The 14,665-nt window shown below is 35.3% G+C and overlaps 1 protein-coding gene across 5 annotated transcripts in view; it reads left to right on the forward strand.

Annotated features, from left to right (window-relative positions):
- Window positions 1–14,665, forward strand: part of SYT1 (synaptotagmin 1) — a 589,756-nt gene that overhangs the window by 349,523 nt on the left and 225,568 nt on the right. For all 5 annotated transcript variants that reach the window (XM_054443952.2, XM_054443953.2, XM_054443950.2 and 2 more), the window contains one exon: window positions 4,906–5,088. In XM_054443952.2, coding sequence (XP_054299927.1) covers window positions 4,923–5,088 — 166 coding nt within the window. In that variant the 5' untranslated portion in view covers window positions 4,906–4,922. The remainder of the gene's footprint in view (window positions 1–4,905; window positions 5,089–14,665) is intronic.

Consider the following 14,665-nt stretch of genomic DNA (forward strand, 5'->3'; position numbering starts at 1 on the left):
TTCAATAATATTTTTCTTGATAACTTAATTTTCTATTCAATAATATTTTTCTTGGTATATTTCAAGATGCTGAATTCCACTTTAACAAACTAAATGACTGTGCCTCTAAAATTAAGTACTACGTTTCCTTTCAGTAAGATGACTTGTGTCTTCCATTTACTGGCAAATAGATTCAAAAGAAAATCACAAATACTTCTTCAGTACTGATTTAATTGTTTAATGATGCTTAAATGTTATTAGTAGAGTAGACCAGTAGAAGGAACCTTGGATCAGCTAAATCTGTGTAGGACCAATCACTTAATCCTGGGAAAGCCACACTCCAGTTACTTCTGTAAAATAAGGTTGAGTTACTTTTCAGGGTTGTAATAGGAATTGAGAATTTTCTCCTTAAACATCAACAACAGTATTTTGGCACAAAGTAGGTGCCTAATAAATGGAATCATTAGTATTAGCCCCTTTTGGTGTTATTTTATATTAATATGTCCTTTATTTTAGTGGGTTTTCAAACTGCAGGTGTCAAATCATGAGTGGATTGTGAAACTAATGTACACAACTTTGAGATACAACTAGAATTTTTTAGTGATAAAGAATAGAGTAGAGTTGAATATATCCAAGTATTTCACAGAAGTGTTTTTATGTGAAACTTCTCTTCAGTATATAATATCTAGGCAGACAGAGTGTGTGTACTGGATGACAATGTAAAATAACCTCTTACTATGGGTTGTATCCAAAAACTCCTTCAAAAAGCAGGATTATATTAGATACTTGTCTCATAGTTTCCAAGTCTCTTGATACTACAGTGGCTAAGACACTTTGGTTCAAATCCCAACTCCATTAATTACTACTGTATGACTTTAACTGTCTGGCTTTTACTGGATAACCTCCTATGACTTACTTTCCTCACCTATGAAATGGGTGATAATTATTAATGGGAATAATATGAAATACTATATGCTTTAATATGTGTAAACCACTTAGCCGGTGCTCAATAACTGTTAGCTTATTTTTTAAAGACTGAAGAGAATATCTTTTTTTCTGAATAAGCAAACTGTGTACATAAAAGAATATAAAGTCATCAGGCTGGGCGCCTGATGGCTTATGCCTGTAATCCCAGCATTTTGGGAGGCCAAAGTGGGCAGATCACTTGAGGTCAGGAGTTTGAGACCAGCCTGGCCAACACGGTGAAACTCCGTCTCTACTGACAATACAAAAATTAGCCAGGTGTGTTGGTGGGTGCCTGTAATCCTGACTACTCAGGAGGCTGAGGCAGAATTGCTTGAAGCCAAGAGATGGAAGTTGCAGTGAGCAGAAATTGCACCACTGCATTCCAGCCTGGGCTACAGAGCGATACTCTGTCTCAAAAAAATAAAAAACAAAAAATGAAGTCATCACATTAGCCAGGACTGAATAATCAGCTAATTTTTTCATCCACAAAATGATGCCTCCTGATAAGCATTTTATTTCCATAAATATGAATTTTCAAGAACCAAGTAACTATTCTTAGGTTTGCTATTTACAAACAATATTATCTCTCAAGATATGAAGGAATAAAAATAAAACACTAAGCAATCCCTTAGTCTTTCTTTGCCGGTATATTAGATCCTCAATTACCCACTCCATTTTTGTATTTTATGATTTTTTTAAATTTCACGGTAGTATGCACTAAGTAAAAAGAACTTTGTCTATAATTCTTACAATCTTTTTTTGATTAAAAAATAAGAAATAACAGGGATGATATCAAATTAGCTGGTAAGAGTTAAAAGCTTATAGCTCTTACTTTTTTGATGAACACCTTCCAAGGGTATTTTATGTCTATAGAGGATTGATTTGGAAATCATAGAAACATTCTTTGCTTCCCTTAAAAAAAAAGCTGGGTAACTTTAAGAACATTTTCTAAATGTTGACCCTATTTAGCAAAAGTCTTATTGTTCCTATAGTCTTTTATGTCTTTCAAACTATATGTAGAAATTTTTTATGTACAATTATAAGCTGGAGTAAAATGAAAACTATTTAACAACTCAAGAAGTGAAGGAGGATCCAGCTATCAGTACACACAAAGGCTAGAAACAACTGTGTAACCACTTGAAAGTAGCAGCTAAACATCAGTCTGAATGACCAGCAACAATATCCCACCTCTACAACTGGATAAAAATTAAGCAGAAACATAGTTGGGCAATATACCTTTAATGTAATGATGGAGCTATTGTACTTAGCTATTTTCATTTAACTGAATCATTTCCTTTAAATTCTACAGTAAGCCATAATTCCTCAAATATCTTCAACTATCCTGTACAGAGATAAGTAATAATGTGCGTCACATCTGGTGTTTCTCACAGCAAATGAACAAATTAATTTTTTGAATGCATGCCTGTAATAATGTGTGTGTGTGTGTGTGTGTGTGTACAATTTTAGTTCGGCTGACTCAATAAAATACAAAAATTGGGACATCATTAATATCAACAGTTTTACCCAAGTTGTATCAACAGAGCAAACAAAACTTCAAAGTTTTCCAGGGAGATGAGCTCCTAAACTGAACAAAATCAGATAATCAGAAAAAGCTTCTGGGACGTGACTTGAGTTAGAAACAAAAAGTTTCCACATTCTGGACAATTCTGGGAGGCCAAGTGCTATTAGAGATGGGTGGATAAATCAATTGATCAATCAATTGATTGATCCACTGGTAGTTTGTTCCATTGATCCACTGATCTCTGGAACAAACTAATATGCCAGTGGATCAATTGAACAATGGATCAATGGAACAAACTAATATGCCAGACACTATGCTAAATTTTTTGCATAAATTATTTCATACTCATAAAAACCTTGTGGATTTGGTCTGATTATCCTCATTTTACAAAAGAAGAAACTGAAAAACGAAGAAGATCTGAGCCGATATCTGTCAAATTCTACCCTTTAGGATTATATTAGTAGCTAGTAATGGAAAATTAAAAACTTAGAAAAGAGAACAAGGCCAGGTGCGGTGGCTCACACCTGTAATCCCAATACTTGAGAAGGCTGAAACCAGTAGGATCATGCGAGCCCAGGAGCTCAAGGCTGCAATGAGCTATGATCTCACCACTGCTCTCCAGCCTAACAACAGAGCAAGACCCTATCTCATAAAAGAAAGAGACAGAAATAGTCAATTATAAAATAAAAATTCTTATCTATGTATATGTGTTAGCCTCAGCCATGATCTCCTGGAAGTAGATCCAAAATCTCTGGATTTTGATTAAGATTTTAATAAGAATTTTATGCACCTGAGATTATTCTATTTTCAATTGTACTTTCACTAAATATATAAGTATGCATAACTAACTCACAAATCGTTTGAATTTCTTCCCTTTTTTTTTTTTTTTTTTTTGAGACAGAGTTTCGCTCTTGTAGCCCAGGCTGGAGTGCCGTAGCACAATCTTGGCTCACTGCAACTCTGCCTCCCATGTTCAAGCGATTCTCCTGCCTCAGCCTCCCGACTAGCTGGGATTACAGGTGCCTGCCACCACACCCGGCTAATTTTTATATTTTAGTAGAGATGGGGTTTCTTCATGTTGGCCAGGCTGGTCTTGAACTCCTGACCTCAAGTGATCTGCCCGCCTCGGCCTCCCAAAGTGCTGGGATTACAAGAGTGGGCCACCACACCCAGACTAAATTTCATTTTTTAAAAAATCTTGTTTGCTGGTTATCTCCACGTCTTTGCAAATTAAAAGGTTTTTGTAAGTTCATCTACTTTCCTGTTGAGAATGTGAAGTGAATCCTGTCCAGGCCTCTTTACTTCTCTATTTCTGCCCCAAATCATGCTCATTCTTTCCTCAGAAAGCCTGAAATCTTAAGTTGTGCAGGAAAATTACAAAGTCTGGAATATTTTTAGATTGGAGAATATTCGTTCATTTCTACTCCCTTAGAATACCTTCCTTACATTTGTACCTTCAAGTGTTCAAAGAAAAATCTAGGAAGGGCAGGTTTTAGTTCTTCATATTTCAGAAGGTGGATAAATTAGGAAGTCAAATGCCCTGTTAAAGTTTATTTAGCTAGTGAAGAGGATGAGAACTGATGTCTTCTGAATTCACAGCTGTTTGTATTGATTACTTTATTAATTATTTTGGAGGTAAACAAATACTTAAAATAATTGAATAAATTAATAAAATAAAATATTCTAATTAAATAAGCTAAATAAAGTAAAATATCTAAACTTATAAGTTGTGTTTCATTAGCAGCACCTTGATGTATATAGTCAACCATGCCACATTTATAGTGACTTAAAAAAATTACCCAGCAAGACAAGTAAATTATTGATCAGAGTACTGTTTACAATAAATGTCAAAAAAGTGACTGGGGTGAAAACTTACCATCAATAAATAAGATTCAAGAACCAATTACTGTAATATGTTCATAACATCTTAGAGTATCAATATTATGAATAATATTACTTATAACCATTTTTAAAGTCACTAGCATTTTGAGGACATGTTATCATTTATCAACACTTCCAATACAAATATTTTATCTCTTTTTTCCTTTTAGAAAATACAAAATATTTAAAGTATAAAGCATGTATTTCATCAAGAATTGTTTTATACACGTTTTGGTAATATATGGGTTAAAAGTTAAATCTACACAGCAAATAATTGGCTGTATAAATAACTAATAGATTTGACAGTATACATAGTATTGCTGGAATAGAATGCTATTCAGTAACTATGTCTGGTCTTACCTTCTGGGGAAGAACTCTTCACTCACTGTGGTGCCATAAATATTTCATGAACCAACACAAAGCAATATGCTAATGATGGACTATTTACCCAGTGAGCAGGTGCCACCTCTGATGTTGTTTCATCTCTGGAATACCTTTGATGTGGGAGCAGTTAAGCCATTTTGAATTGTTCTGTCTTTGCTTCCCTCCCCTCACAGCTTCACCTGAACCTAAAATGGTGAGCGAGAGTCACCATGAGGCCCTGGCAGCCCCGCCGGTCACCACTGTCGCGACTGTTCTGCCAAGCAATGCCACAGAGCCAGCCAGTCCTGGAGAAGGAAAGGAAGATGCATTTTCTAAGCTGAAGGAGAAGTTTATGAATGAGTTGCATAAAATTCCATGTGAGTATTCTATATTAGTACTTGAGTAAAAATAAGTGGTTGAAAAATACCCCATCCATTGGAAAGAAAGTAGAACTCCTTTTAATATACTATAAATTTACATTTAATTTATTATTATGGGAATGATAGTATACCAATATAAAATGAAATATTCTTGGAAATGGAATATTCTTCTTGTCTTTAAATGTACTTCATAAATGAAAATCCAGTTTACAAAAAAAAAGTCTGCAGCTTGTATTTAATATAGGTAGGTTCTTTTCTTTGGTGTCTGTTTCTCTCAAGAATATTAATGTTTATGGGTTCTGTTATATTTATTTTGGATTTGCATTTATGAAATTATTTCATTGCAAAGATTGTTTCTGAACAATAGGTAAGGTTTGCTTTCCCAATATCGCAGGTTTGATTTTCTGTCATTCATTTGTCATCATTTAAAAATCTTATTGTTATTTTTTAAAGTTTCCTTATTGTCATTAAAAAAAAACTGCACCTAAGTTTATTTGGTAAGTATAGCACTAAGTCTAATCAGTGACATTTAATTTTTTAATTTTATTTTTACATTGACAGATAAAAATCATACTGTTGTACAACATGTTGGCTATCATTAATAATATATCTATGGTGTATTCCAGAAAAATGTTAAGAGAGTGAATATAAAGTGTTCTCACCACAAAAATAACTATGTGAGATTATGCATATGTCAATTAGCAGGATTCAGTTATTCCACAATGTATCAAAATCTCATGTTGTAGACAGTAAACATCATGTTGTACAAAAGATCTCTCGAACTTATTTCTCCTCTCTAACCAAAATGTATTCTTAGACCAACGTCTCCCCAATTGCCCCCTCCCCACAATCACCACAGCCACTGGTAACCACCATTCTACTCTCTACTTCTATGAAATCAACTTTTTTAGATTTCACATATGAGTGAGATCATGTAGTATTTATGTTCTGTGCCTGGATTATTTCACTTAACAATGTTCACTAGGCTCATTCATGTTCTCACGAATACCAGGATATCATTTTTTTATAGCTGAATGGTATCTCTCAAGTGGATGTACCACAGTCCGTTCATCCACTGATAAGACACTTGGGTTGATACCATATCTTGGCTATTGTGAAAAATGCTGCAACAAACATGGGAGTGCAGATATCTGTTTGTCATATTGATTTCATTTCTTTGGATACATACTGGGTAGTAGGATTGCTGGATCATATGGTAGTTCTAGTTTTAATTTTTAAAGAAATCTCCATACTATTTTCCATAGTGGTTGTAGTAATTTACATTCCCACCAACAGTGTGCAAAGGTTCCCTTTTCTCCACATCCTCACCAACACTTATATTTGATTTTTTGATAATAGCCATTCTAACAGGTTTGAGGTGATATTTCATTGTGGCTTTAATTTGCATTGCCTTCATAATTAGTGGTATTAAGCGTTTTTTCATATTTCTGTTGACCATTTAAATGTCTTCTTTTGAGAAATATCTAGTCAGGTCATTTGCCCTTCTTTTGATTGGGTTATTTGTTTTCTTGCTGTTTGAGGTCCTTATATATTTTGGATATTAACCCCCTATCAGATGTATAGTTTGCAAATATTTTCTCCCCTTCTGTAGATTGTCCCTTTATTTTGTTGATTGTTTCCTCTCCTGTGCAGAAGCTATTTAGTTTGATATAACCCCATTTGTCTATTTGCTTTTATTACCTGTGCTTTTTGGGTCATATCCAAAAAGTTATTGCCAAGACCATGTCATAAAGCTTTTATCCTGCGTTTTATTCTAGATTCATAATTTTGAATCTTATATTTAAATCTTTAATTCATTTTAGTTGATTTTTGTACATGTTGTGAGATAGAGTATAGTTTCATTCTTATGCATGTGGATATCCAGTTTTCCCAACACCATTTACTAAAGAGACTGTTCTTTCTCCATTGTGAGTTCTTGGCTCTTTTGTTGAAAGTGAGTTGGCAGTAAATGTGTGGATTTCTTTCTGGGTTCTCTTTCTGTTTCATCGTCTATGTGTCTGTTTTTATGCTTGTACCATGCTGTTTTGGTTACTATAGCTCTATAGTATAAAACTATAACTCTGTAGTATATTTTGAAGTCAGGTAGTGTGATACCTCCAGCAATGCTCTTTCTGCTCAGATTACTTTGGCTACTTAGGGATTTGTGTGGTTCCATACAAATTTTAATTTTGTTTTTTCTATTTCTGTGAAGAATGTAATTGGTATTTTGTAGTGTCTTTGTCTGGCATTTCTATCAGGGCTTTTCTGGCTTTGTAAAACGAGTTTGGAAGTATTCCTTCTTCCATTTTTGGAAGAGTTTGAGAAGAAATGGTATTAGTTCTTCAAATGTTTCATAGAGATTCGCAGTGAATATATAAGGTCTTCACTTATGGGAGATTTTTATTACTGATTCAATCTTTTTGCTCATTACTGATCTATTAAGATACTCTATTTCTTCATAATTAAACCTCAGTAGGTTGTATGTATCAAGGAACGTATCCACGTTTTCTTGGTTATCCAATTTGTTGGTATATAATTGTTCATAAGAGTCCCATGAGCCTTTGCATTTCTATTGTATCAGTTGCAATATCTCCTTTTTTGTTTCTTATTTTATTTATTTGAGTCTTCTCTCTTTTTTTTCTTAGTTAGGCTTGCTACAGGTTTGTCAATTTTGTTTAACTTTCAAAAATCCAGTTTTGTTGATCTCAGTTTTGTTGATCTTTTCTGTTGTTTCTGCAGTCTCTATTTCATTTCTTTCTGCTCTGATTTTTGTTTCCTTCCTTTACTAAATTTGAGCTTAGTTTGTCTTTGTTTTTCTAATTTCTTGAGGTTCAACATTAGGCTATTTATTTGAGATTTTTCTTCTTTTTGTGAAATAGACATTTATTTCTATAAAATTCCCTCTTAGAATTGCTTTTGCTGTATCGCATGGGTTTTGCTATATTGTGTTTTCTTTTTCATTTGTCTTAAGAAATTTTTTGTCTCAAGAAATGTTTGTTTCCTTTTTAATTTCTGCAATCACCCATTATTTATTCAAGAGTATGTTGTTTAATTTCCATGTATTTGTGCATTTTTTCTAAAGTCCCTTCTGTTTTTGATTTCTAGTTTTATATCGTGGTCAGAAAAAAATAACTTGATATGGTTTTAATCTTCTTAAATTTATTAAGACTTGTTTTGTGGCCTCACATATGATCTATTCTGGGGAATGTTTCATGTGCAGTTGAGAAGAATGTGTATTCTGTAGCTGTTGGACAGAATAATCTGTATATGTCTGTTGGGCTGATTAGATGCAGATAGTAGTTTAGGTGATGTTTCCCTACTGATTTCCTGTCTGGATGATCTGTCCATTACCAAAACTGGGGTGTTAAGTCACTATTATTGTATTACAGTTGATCTCTTCATTCAGGTCTATTAATATTTGCTTTACATATTTAGGTGCTCCAATGTTAGGTGCATATATGTTTGCAATTATTATACCATTTTTATCATTATATAATGACCTTTTTATTTCCTTTTACAACTTTTGCTTGTATTTTATTTGATCTGATACACATATAGTTATTCCTGCTGTCTTTTGGTTTCCATTTGCATTAGATATCTTTTTTCATTCCTTTATTCTGTATGTCCTTAGAAGTGAAGTGTAGACAGCATGTAGTTGGATCTTTTTAAAATCTATTCAGTCACTCTATGCCTTTTGATTGAAGAATTTAACCTATTTACATTTAAAGTAATTATCAATAGTTACTACAGCCATATTATTAATTGTTTTCTAGTTATTTTGTACATTGTTTATTCCTCTCTTTTCTCTCATGCTGTCTTCCCTTGTGGCTAAATGATTTTTCTCTAGTGGTATGTTTGATTCCTTGCTTTTCATTTTTTGTATATCAACTAGAGGTTTCTTCTATGTAGTTACCATGAGGTTTTCAAAAAACATCTATAGTTATAACAGGTTATTTTAAACTGATAACAAATTAACTTTGATCATGAAAAAACCTCTACAATTTTACTCCTCTACTGTCCACATTTTGAATTTTTTGTGTCAAAATTTACATATTTTGTATTGCATATTCCTTTAAAAATTATTGTAGCTATTATTATTTTTAATTGTTTTGTCTTTTAGCCTTCATACTAAAGTTATAAGTAATTGACACACCAGGATTACAGTGTTATAGTATTCTGCATTTGACTGTGTACTTACTTTTACCAGCAAATTTTATACTTTTTAAACATTTTTGTGTTAATCATTAGCAACTTTTTTTTTCAACTTAAAGAACTCCCCTTAGTATTTTTATAAGACAGGCCTGGTGACAATGAACTCCCACAGCTTTTGTTTGTCTAGGAAAGCCTTTATCTCTCCTTTATTTCTGTAAGATAGCTTTGCTGGGTACACTATTCTCTGTTAGCAGTTTTTTCCTTCAGCATGGTTTATAATATTCCACTCTCTCCTGGCCTATAAAATTTCTGTTGAAAAGTTGGCTGCTGGATGTATTGGAACTTCCTTATATATTATTTTCTTCTTTTCTCTTGCTGCTCTCAGGATCCTCTTTTTTGTCTTTGATCCTTGACAATTTGAGTATATGTCTCGGGGTAGTCTTATTTGGAATGAATTTAATTGGAGACCTTTGATTTTTCTGTATCTGGATACTTACATCTTTCTCCAGGTTTAAGAAATTTTCTGCTACAATTTATTTATTTATTTACTTTTTTTTCTTTCATTCTTTTTTTTTTCTTTTGACGCAGCTTTGCTTGTTACCTAGACTGAGGTGCAGTGGCATGATCTTGGCTCACTGCAACCTCCACCTCCCAGGTTCAAGTGATTCTCCTGCCTCAGCCTCCCAAGCAGCTAGGATTACAGGTGTCCACCACCACGCCCAGCTAATTTTTTGTATTTTTAGTAGAGACAGGGTTTCACCATGTTGGCCCAGCTGGTCTCGAACTCCTGACCTTGGGTGATCCACCCGCCTTGGCATTCTAAATTGCTGGGATTCCAGGCATGAGCCACTGCACCTGGCCTACTTTAAATAAGCTCCCTACTCTTTGTCTCTGTCTTCTTTTTTATCTCCTATGGCTTGATTGTTTGCTCTGTTGCTGTCCCATAAATCCCATGAGCTTTCTTCATTTCGTCTCATTCTTTTTTCTTCTCTGACTATTTTTAAATAGGCTGTCCTAAAAATCAAAGATTCTTTCTGATGTTTGACCAGTTCTGCTGTTAACACCCTCCACTGCATTTTTTTATTTCATTATATTTTTCTCAACTCCACTTTTCATTTCATTCATTATATTTCTTAGCTTCAAGAATACTTTTTTATTATTTAAACCTCTATTAAATGTCTTATTCTGGTCTCATATTATTTTCTCATTTTGTTTTCTTGAAGTTCACTGAGCTTCCTTAGTTATTTGGAATTATTTATCAGGCATTTTATACCTCTCCATTTATTTACAGTCAGTCACTCGCACCTTACTTTTTTCCTTTGGTGATTTGTTTCCCTGCTTCTTCTTAATCTTTATGATCATGTATCAGTGCCTGTGCATTTGAAGAAATAGGCACTTACTTCAGTCTTCACCGTCTTCATAGATAGGCTTTGTCTGGGAAAGCCCTGCAGTAGGGTATGGTGCTAGAGTGCATCAGAAGCCCAGGGCAGTTGCAGCCAGCATGGCATCACCAGAGCCTGGGACCCACTGTGGCAGGTGAAGCACTGGAGTGGGCAACAAGCCTGGGGCAGAGGCAAATGGAGAGACACTAAGGTGCTCTAGCAGCTGGATGCAGCTGCAGCCAGTGCAGTGCTGCCAGAAGCCTAGGGCCCACTACAGCAGGTATGGCACTGGGGCAGACCAAAGCCTGGGACAGCTGTGGCCAGCATGGCACTTCCAGAATCTCAGGGCAATTGTGGCCATAAGAGTGCTGCCAGAATCCTGAGGTCCACAACAGCAAGCACAGTACTGGGACAGCTGAAGCCAAGGGGCACTAACGCTGCCTGCTGCTGAGGGCGACCTGAAGCCCAAGACCACTGATACCAACCCAGTGGTGGTATATACAAGAGATCGAGTTTGCCATACAAGCCTGAAGCCTGGGGCTGTGTGGTCCCTCCTGGCACCAGGGCAAGTTTAGAGGCTCAGTCACTGATATAGGTCTTGAATATAAGGCCATGGGGGTCTACCTGGTACTGAGTTTTACTGTGCAGGTGCAATGCCAGGGTCCAAGGCAAAGTCCTGTGCTCGCTTTCCTCTCTTTCCCCCAAGTCAACAGGATCTCTTTCTGCACCTGTGCTGCCTGGGGCTATGGAAAGGGTGATGCTGGTGTTGTATAACTGTCCTTCCTATCTCTTCAATGCATTTTTTCTTATTATTATGCTACCACCAGCTACTGTGAGCTTTCATGTGGTTTCCTTAGCTCTTGTGAAGTTATTTTCATGCATGGATAGTTGTTCAAACTTATGATTTTGTGGGAGATGGTATCTGGAGAGTCCTACTCCTCCATCTTGCTCTGCCTCAGTTCCAGTTGCATTTAATTTGAATTTTAAACTACAACTTAGTCTTTTTTCTTCAAGTATGAACACTTACTATGTACTAGGCACTTTCCCAAATGCTGAGAACAAATATTTAGCACTCACAGAGCTTATATTCTAGTGGAGAAAAGAAGTTAGAAATTAATAAAGAGGAAAATACGTAGTAATAAATGACGTAAGGAAAAATATAATAGTGTAAATGTAATAGGGAAGGGGAAAAGCGTAAAAGGTTGTTATTTTGGGGAAGACCAGGGCTGGTTTCCTTCATAAGGAGACCTGAAGGAAGTGGAGGAGAAGCTATCACAAAACCTGGCAAATAGAACAAAGGACCTTAGGCAAGAATCTACCTGGAAAAGCAAGAAGCCCAGTGTGCCTTAAGTAAATTGAATGAGATGGAGACTGACAGAAGATGAATTTGAATGTAGCAGAAGCCATGTCATGTGGGGCCTTGTCGATTGTTCTAAAGAATTTAGATTTTACACTGAGTGAAATAAAATGCCTTTTTTAGCAGAGGTGTCCCATGATCTGACTTGGGTGGTTTTTTTTCTTTTCTTTTATTTATTTATTATTATTATTAATATTATTATTATTTGAGACAGAGTTTCACTCTTGTTGCCCAGGCTGGAATGCAATGGCGCGATCTCAGCTCACTGCAACCTCCATCTCCTGAGTTCAAGCGATTCTTCTGCCTCAGTCTCCCAAGCAGCTGGGATTACAGGCATGCACCACCAGGCCTGGCTAATTTTTTGTATTTTTAGTAGAGACAGGGTTTGTCCATGTTGGTCAGGCTGGTCTCGAACTCCTGATCTCAGATGATCTGCCCACCTTGGCCTCCCAAAGTGCTGGAATTACAGGCGTGAACCACTGTGCCCAGCCCTGACTTGAGATTTTTAAAAGTTTATTCTTGCTATAGTGGGGAAAAAAAAAAAAAAAAAGAAAAAGAAAAAGAAAAGCATGGGTAGCAGGCTACAGAGAAGCAAGGGCAGAAGAGAAAGCAGGTTGTTTCAATAATCCAGATGAGAGATTTATAACATGTATAAGAGAATACAAGGAATCAGCTTCTTATTCCTCATTAATTAGCAACTTGTTAATCTGTCTGTCCACTTTTAAGAAGTTCAAGTTGATCTAGGACACACACTTAGCACAGTTCTCAGTAATTACCATTCTTAGTAGGAAGACTTCTAAGCCAGTAAAGATGAAGATGGTCCAATACAATGAACACTAGAATGGGAAACACAAAATCTCAGTTCTTGTCCTTGCTCTGCTGCTGAGTTAATTCACTGATATACAAACTCCGGGTACTTTTGATATAACTTTGAGGTCATAACTACCAGGCATAAACCAAATAAATATATTATGGGTGCAAACTTTCACTTAAGGAATATTTTATCAAAATGTTTACATAGGAGAAATGTGTTTTAGAGAAGCAGAGAAAGCAATGAACAATATAAATCAAATTCATATCTTGGCTTTTAACACCATCTTCCTCTCTGGAAGAATAAACAATATGAGACACATGGCAAGGCTGATAACTATAGGATTGAAATGCTCCCCACATACGAGCCTAACTCATTTACCCATTTCCTTTTGGTCTTTGCCCAATGTTAGCACCTCCCCAACCACACTATTTAAAATTGCAGTCCATTCATCTCACCCCATCTTTGCCAGTATTTCCTGTTCCCCATCCTTGCTTTATTTCCCACCATATTACTTAGCAATATCTGAAATATCATGTATTTTAGTATTTGGTTTTAAATGGTTCTAGCTTCTTCCAAAATCATGTAAGTTCTATGAAGGCAATATGTTGGGTCTGTTTATGCTGATGCCTGGCACATATGAGGCACTAAATATATATTTGATGAATGAGTGGATTAATGACTACCAATTTAACTTGTATCCTGAGCCATTCCTCTTAGACTTTGAGGCCTTAATATGCTGACAAATTTAAGCATCTTACTAAATCATACATTTTAAATTTCCAACACTTACGAATGCATCATTTTAATGCTTGACTATGTCATAAACATTGAAAATGTAATTGTTTCTTTGGTCACAACTCCTCCATCTTTTAGCCTTTCTCACTCAGAGCCAGCTATTACTTTATTTTTTCCTCCCTATTCATTAGTAGGAAGGTAATCTGCTGGAAAAAAAAAATTATCTATGAAACTCTCCTTTCTTTTGTTTCTCTTGGGTAATCTCATCTTTTTCCTTCCCAAACCATTGTCTTAGTCCTGTGTCCCTCTATTGGGCACTGGAAATCAGACCAGATAAACAATCTGCTTGTCCATGGAGATTTGCCTTTGACCAGCAACCTAAAATAATAGAATGTCAAAGAATCTGAGTACCACCCCTAAAAAATATTATGTTGCTAGCACTCTCCTTGATTTAATAGGAAGAAAAAAGTAAGGTAACTAAAACCTTAAAGTGGTACGGTAAATCAATGTTAGAAAACACTGCATCATAAATAAAAGCCATGCCATTTGTTAAAAGTATGTAATAGTATGTATTTTACACTTTCATTTTAACCCATCATAATTTTTCCTGCCTGTATAATTGACATTTCTAATAGGATTTATATGCAGGAGGAAATACTAAACAAAAATGAAACACATCCTTAAAATCAAATTCCTTTAGGAGCATATGTTGTATAAAGGTTATCACTTTTGACTTGGCATAACATACTGTGACGCTAATGACGGGTAACAAATTAGAATATTAATCGATTTCAGTCTCTGAACTAAATCTTGGCTATCTGGCAGATGTGTTTTTTGCAAAATTGATAGCAAACAGCTTTAGTCTGTCACTTGAAATTCCCCCTTGTAAGAAGAGGGGTGTCACAATGGCAAGGAGTGTGCATGTCATTAGTTGAGTAATCTGCACAGTCCAGCATGAAACATATTCAAACCAAATTGCCTGATGATATCATCCATAATACCACAGGGCTTAAAATTTTTTAAAAAAAGAGAAGGAAATGGTAAATGCTTAGCATTTTTATCTTTCAATTCATTCTTCACACTTATCTAAATGAAGCAGACAAGGTTTTTCAAAATTTTTTTATTTTGCAACTT

The sequence above is a fragment of the Pongo pygmaeus genome, chromosome 10 (genome assembly GCF_028885625.2).
Source record: "Pongo pygmaeus isolate AG05252 chromosome 10, NHGRI_mPonPyg2-v2.0_pri, whole genome shotgun sequence".
Lineage (NCBI taxonomy): Eukaryota > Metazoa > Chordata > Mammalia > Primates > Hominidae > Pongo > Pongo pygmaeus.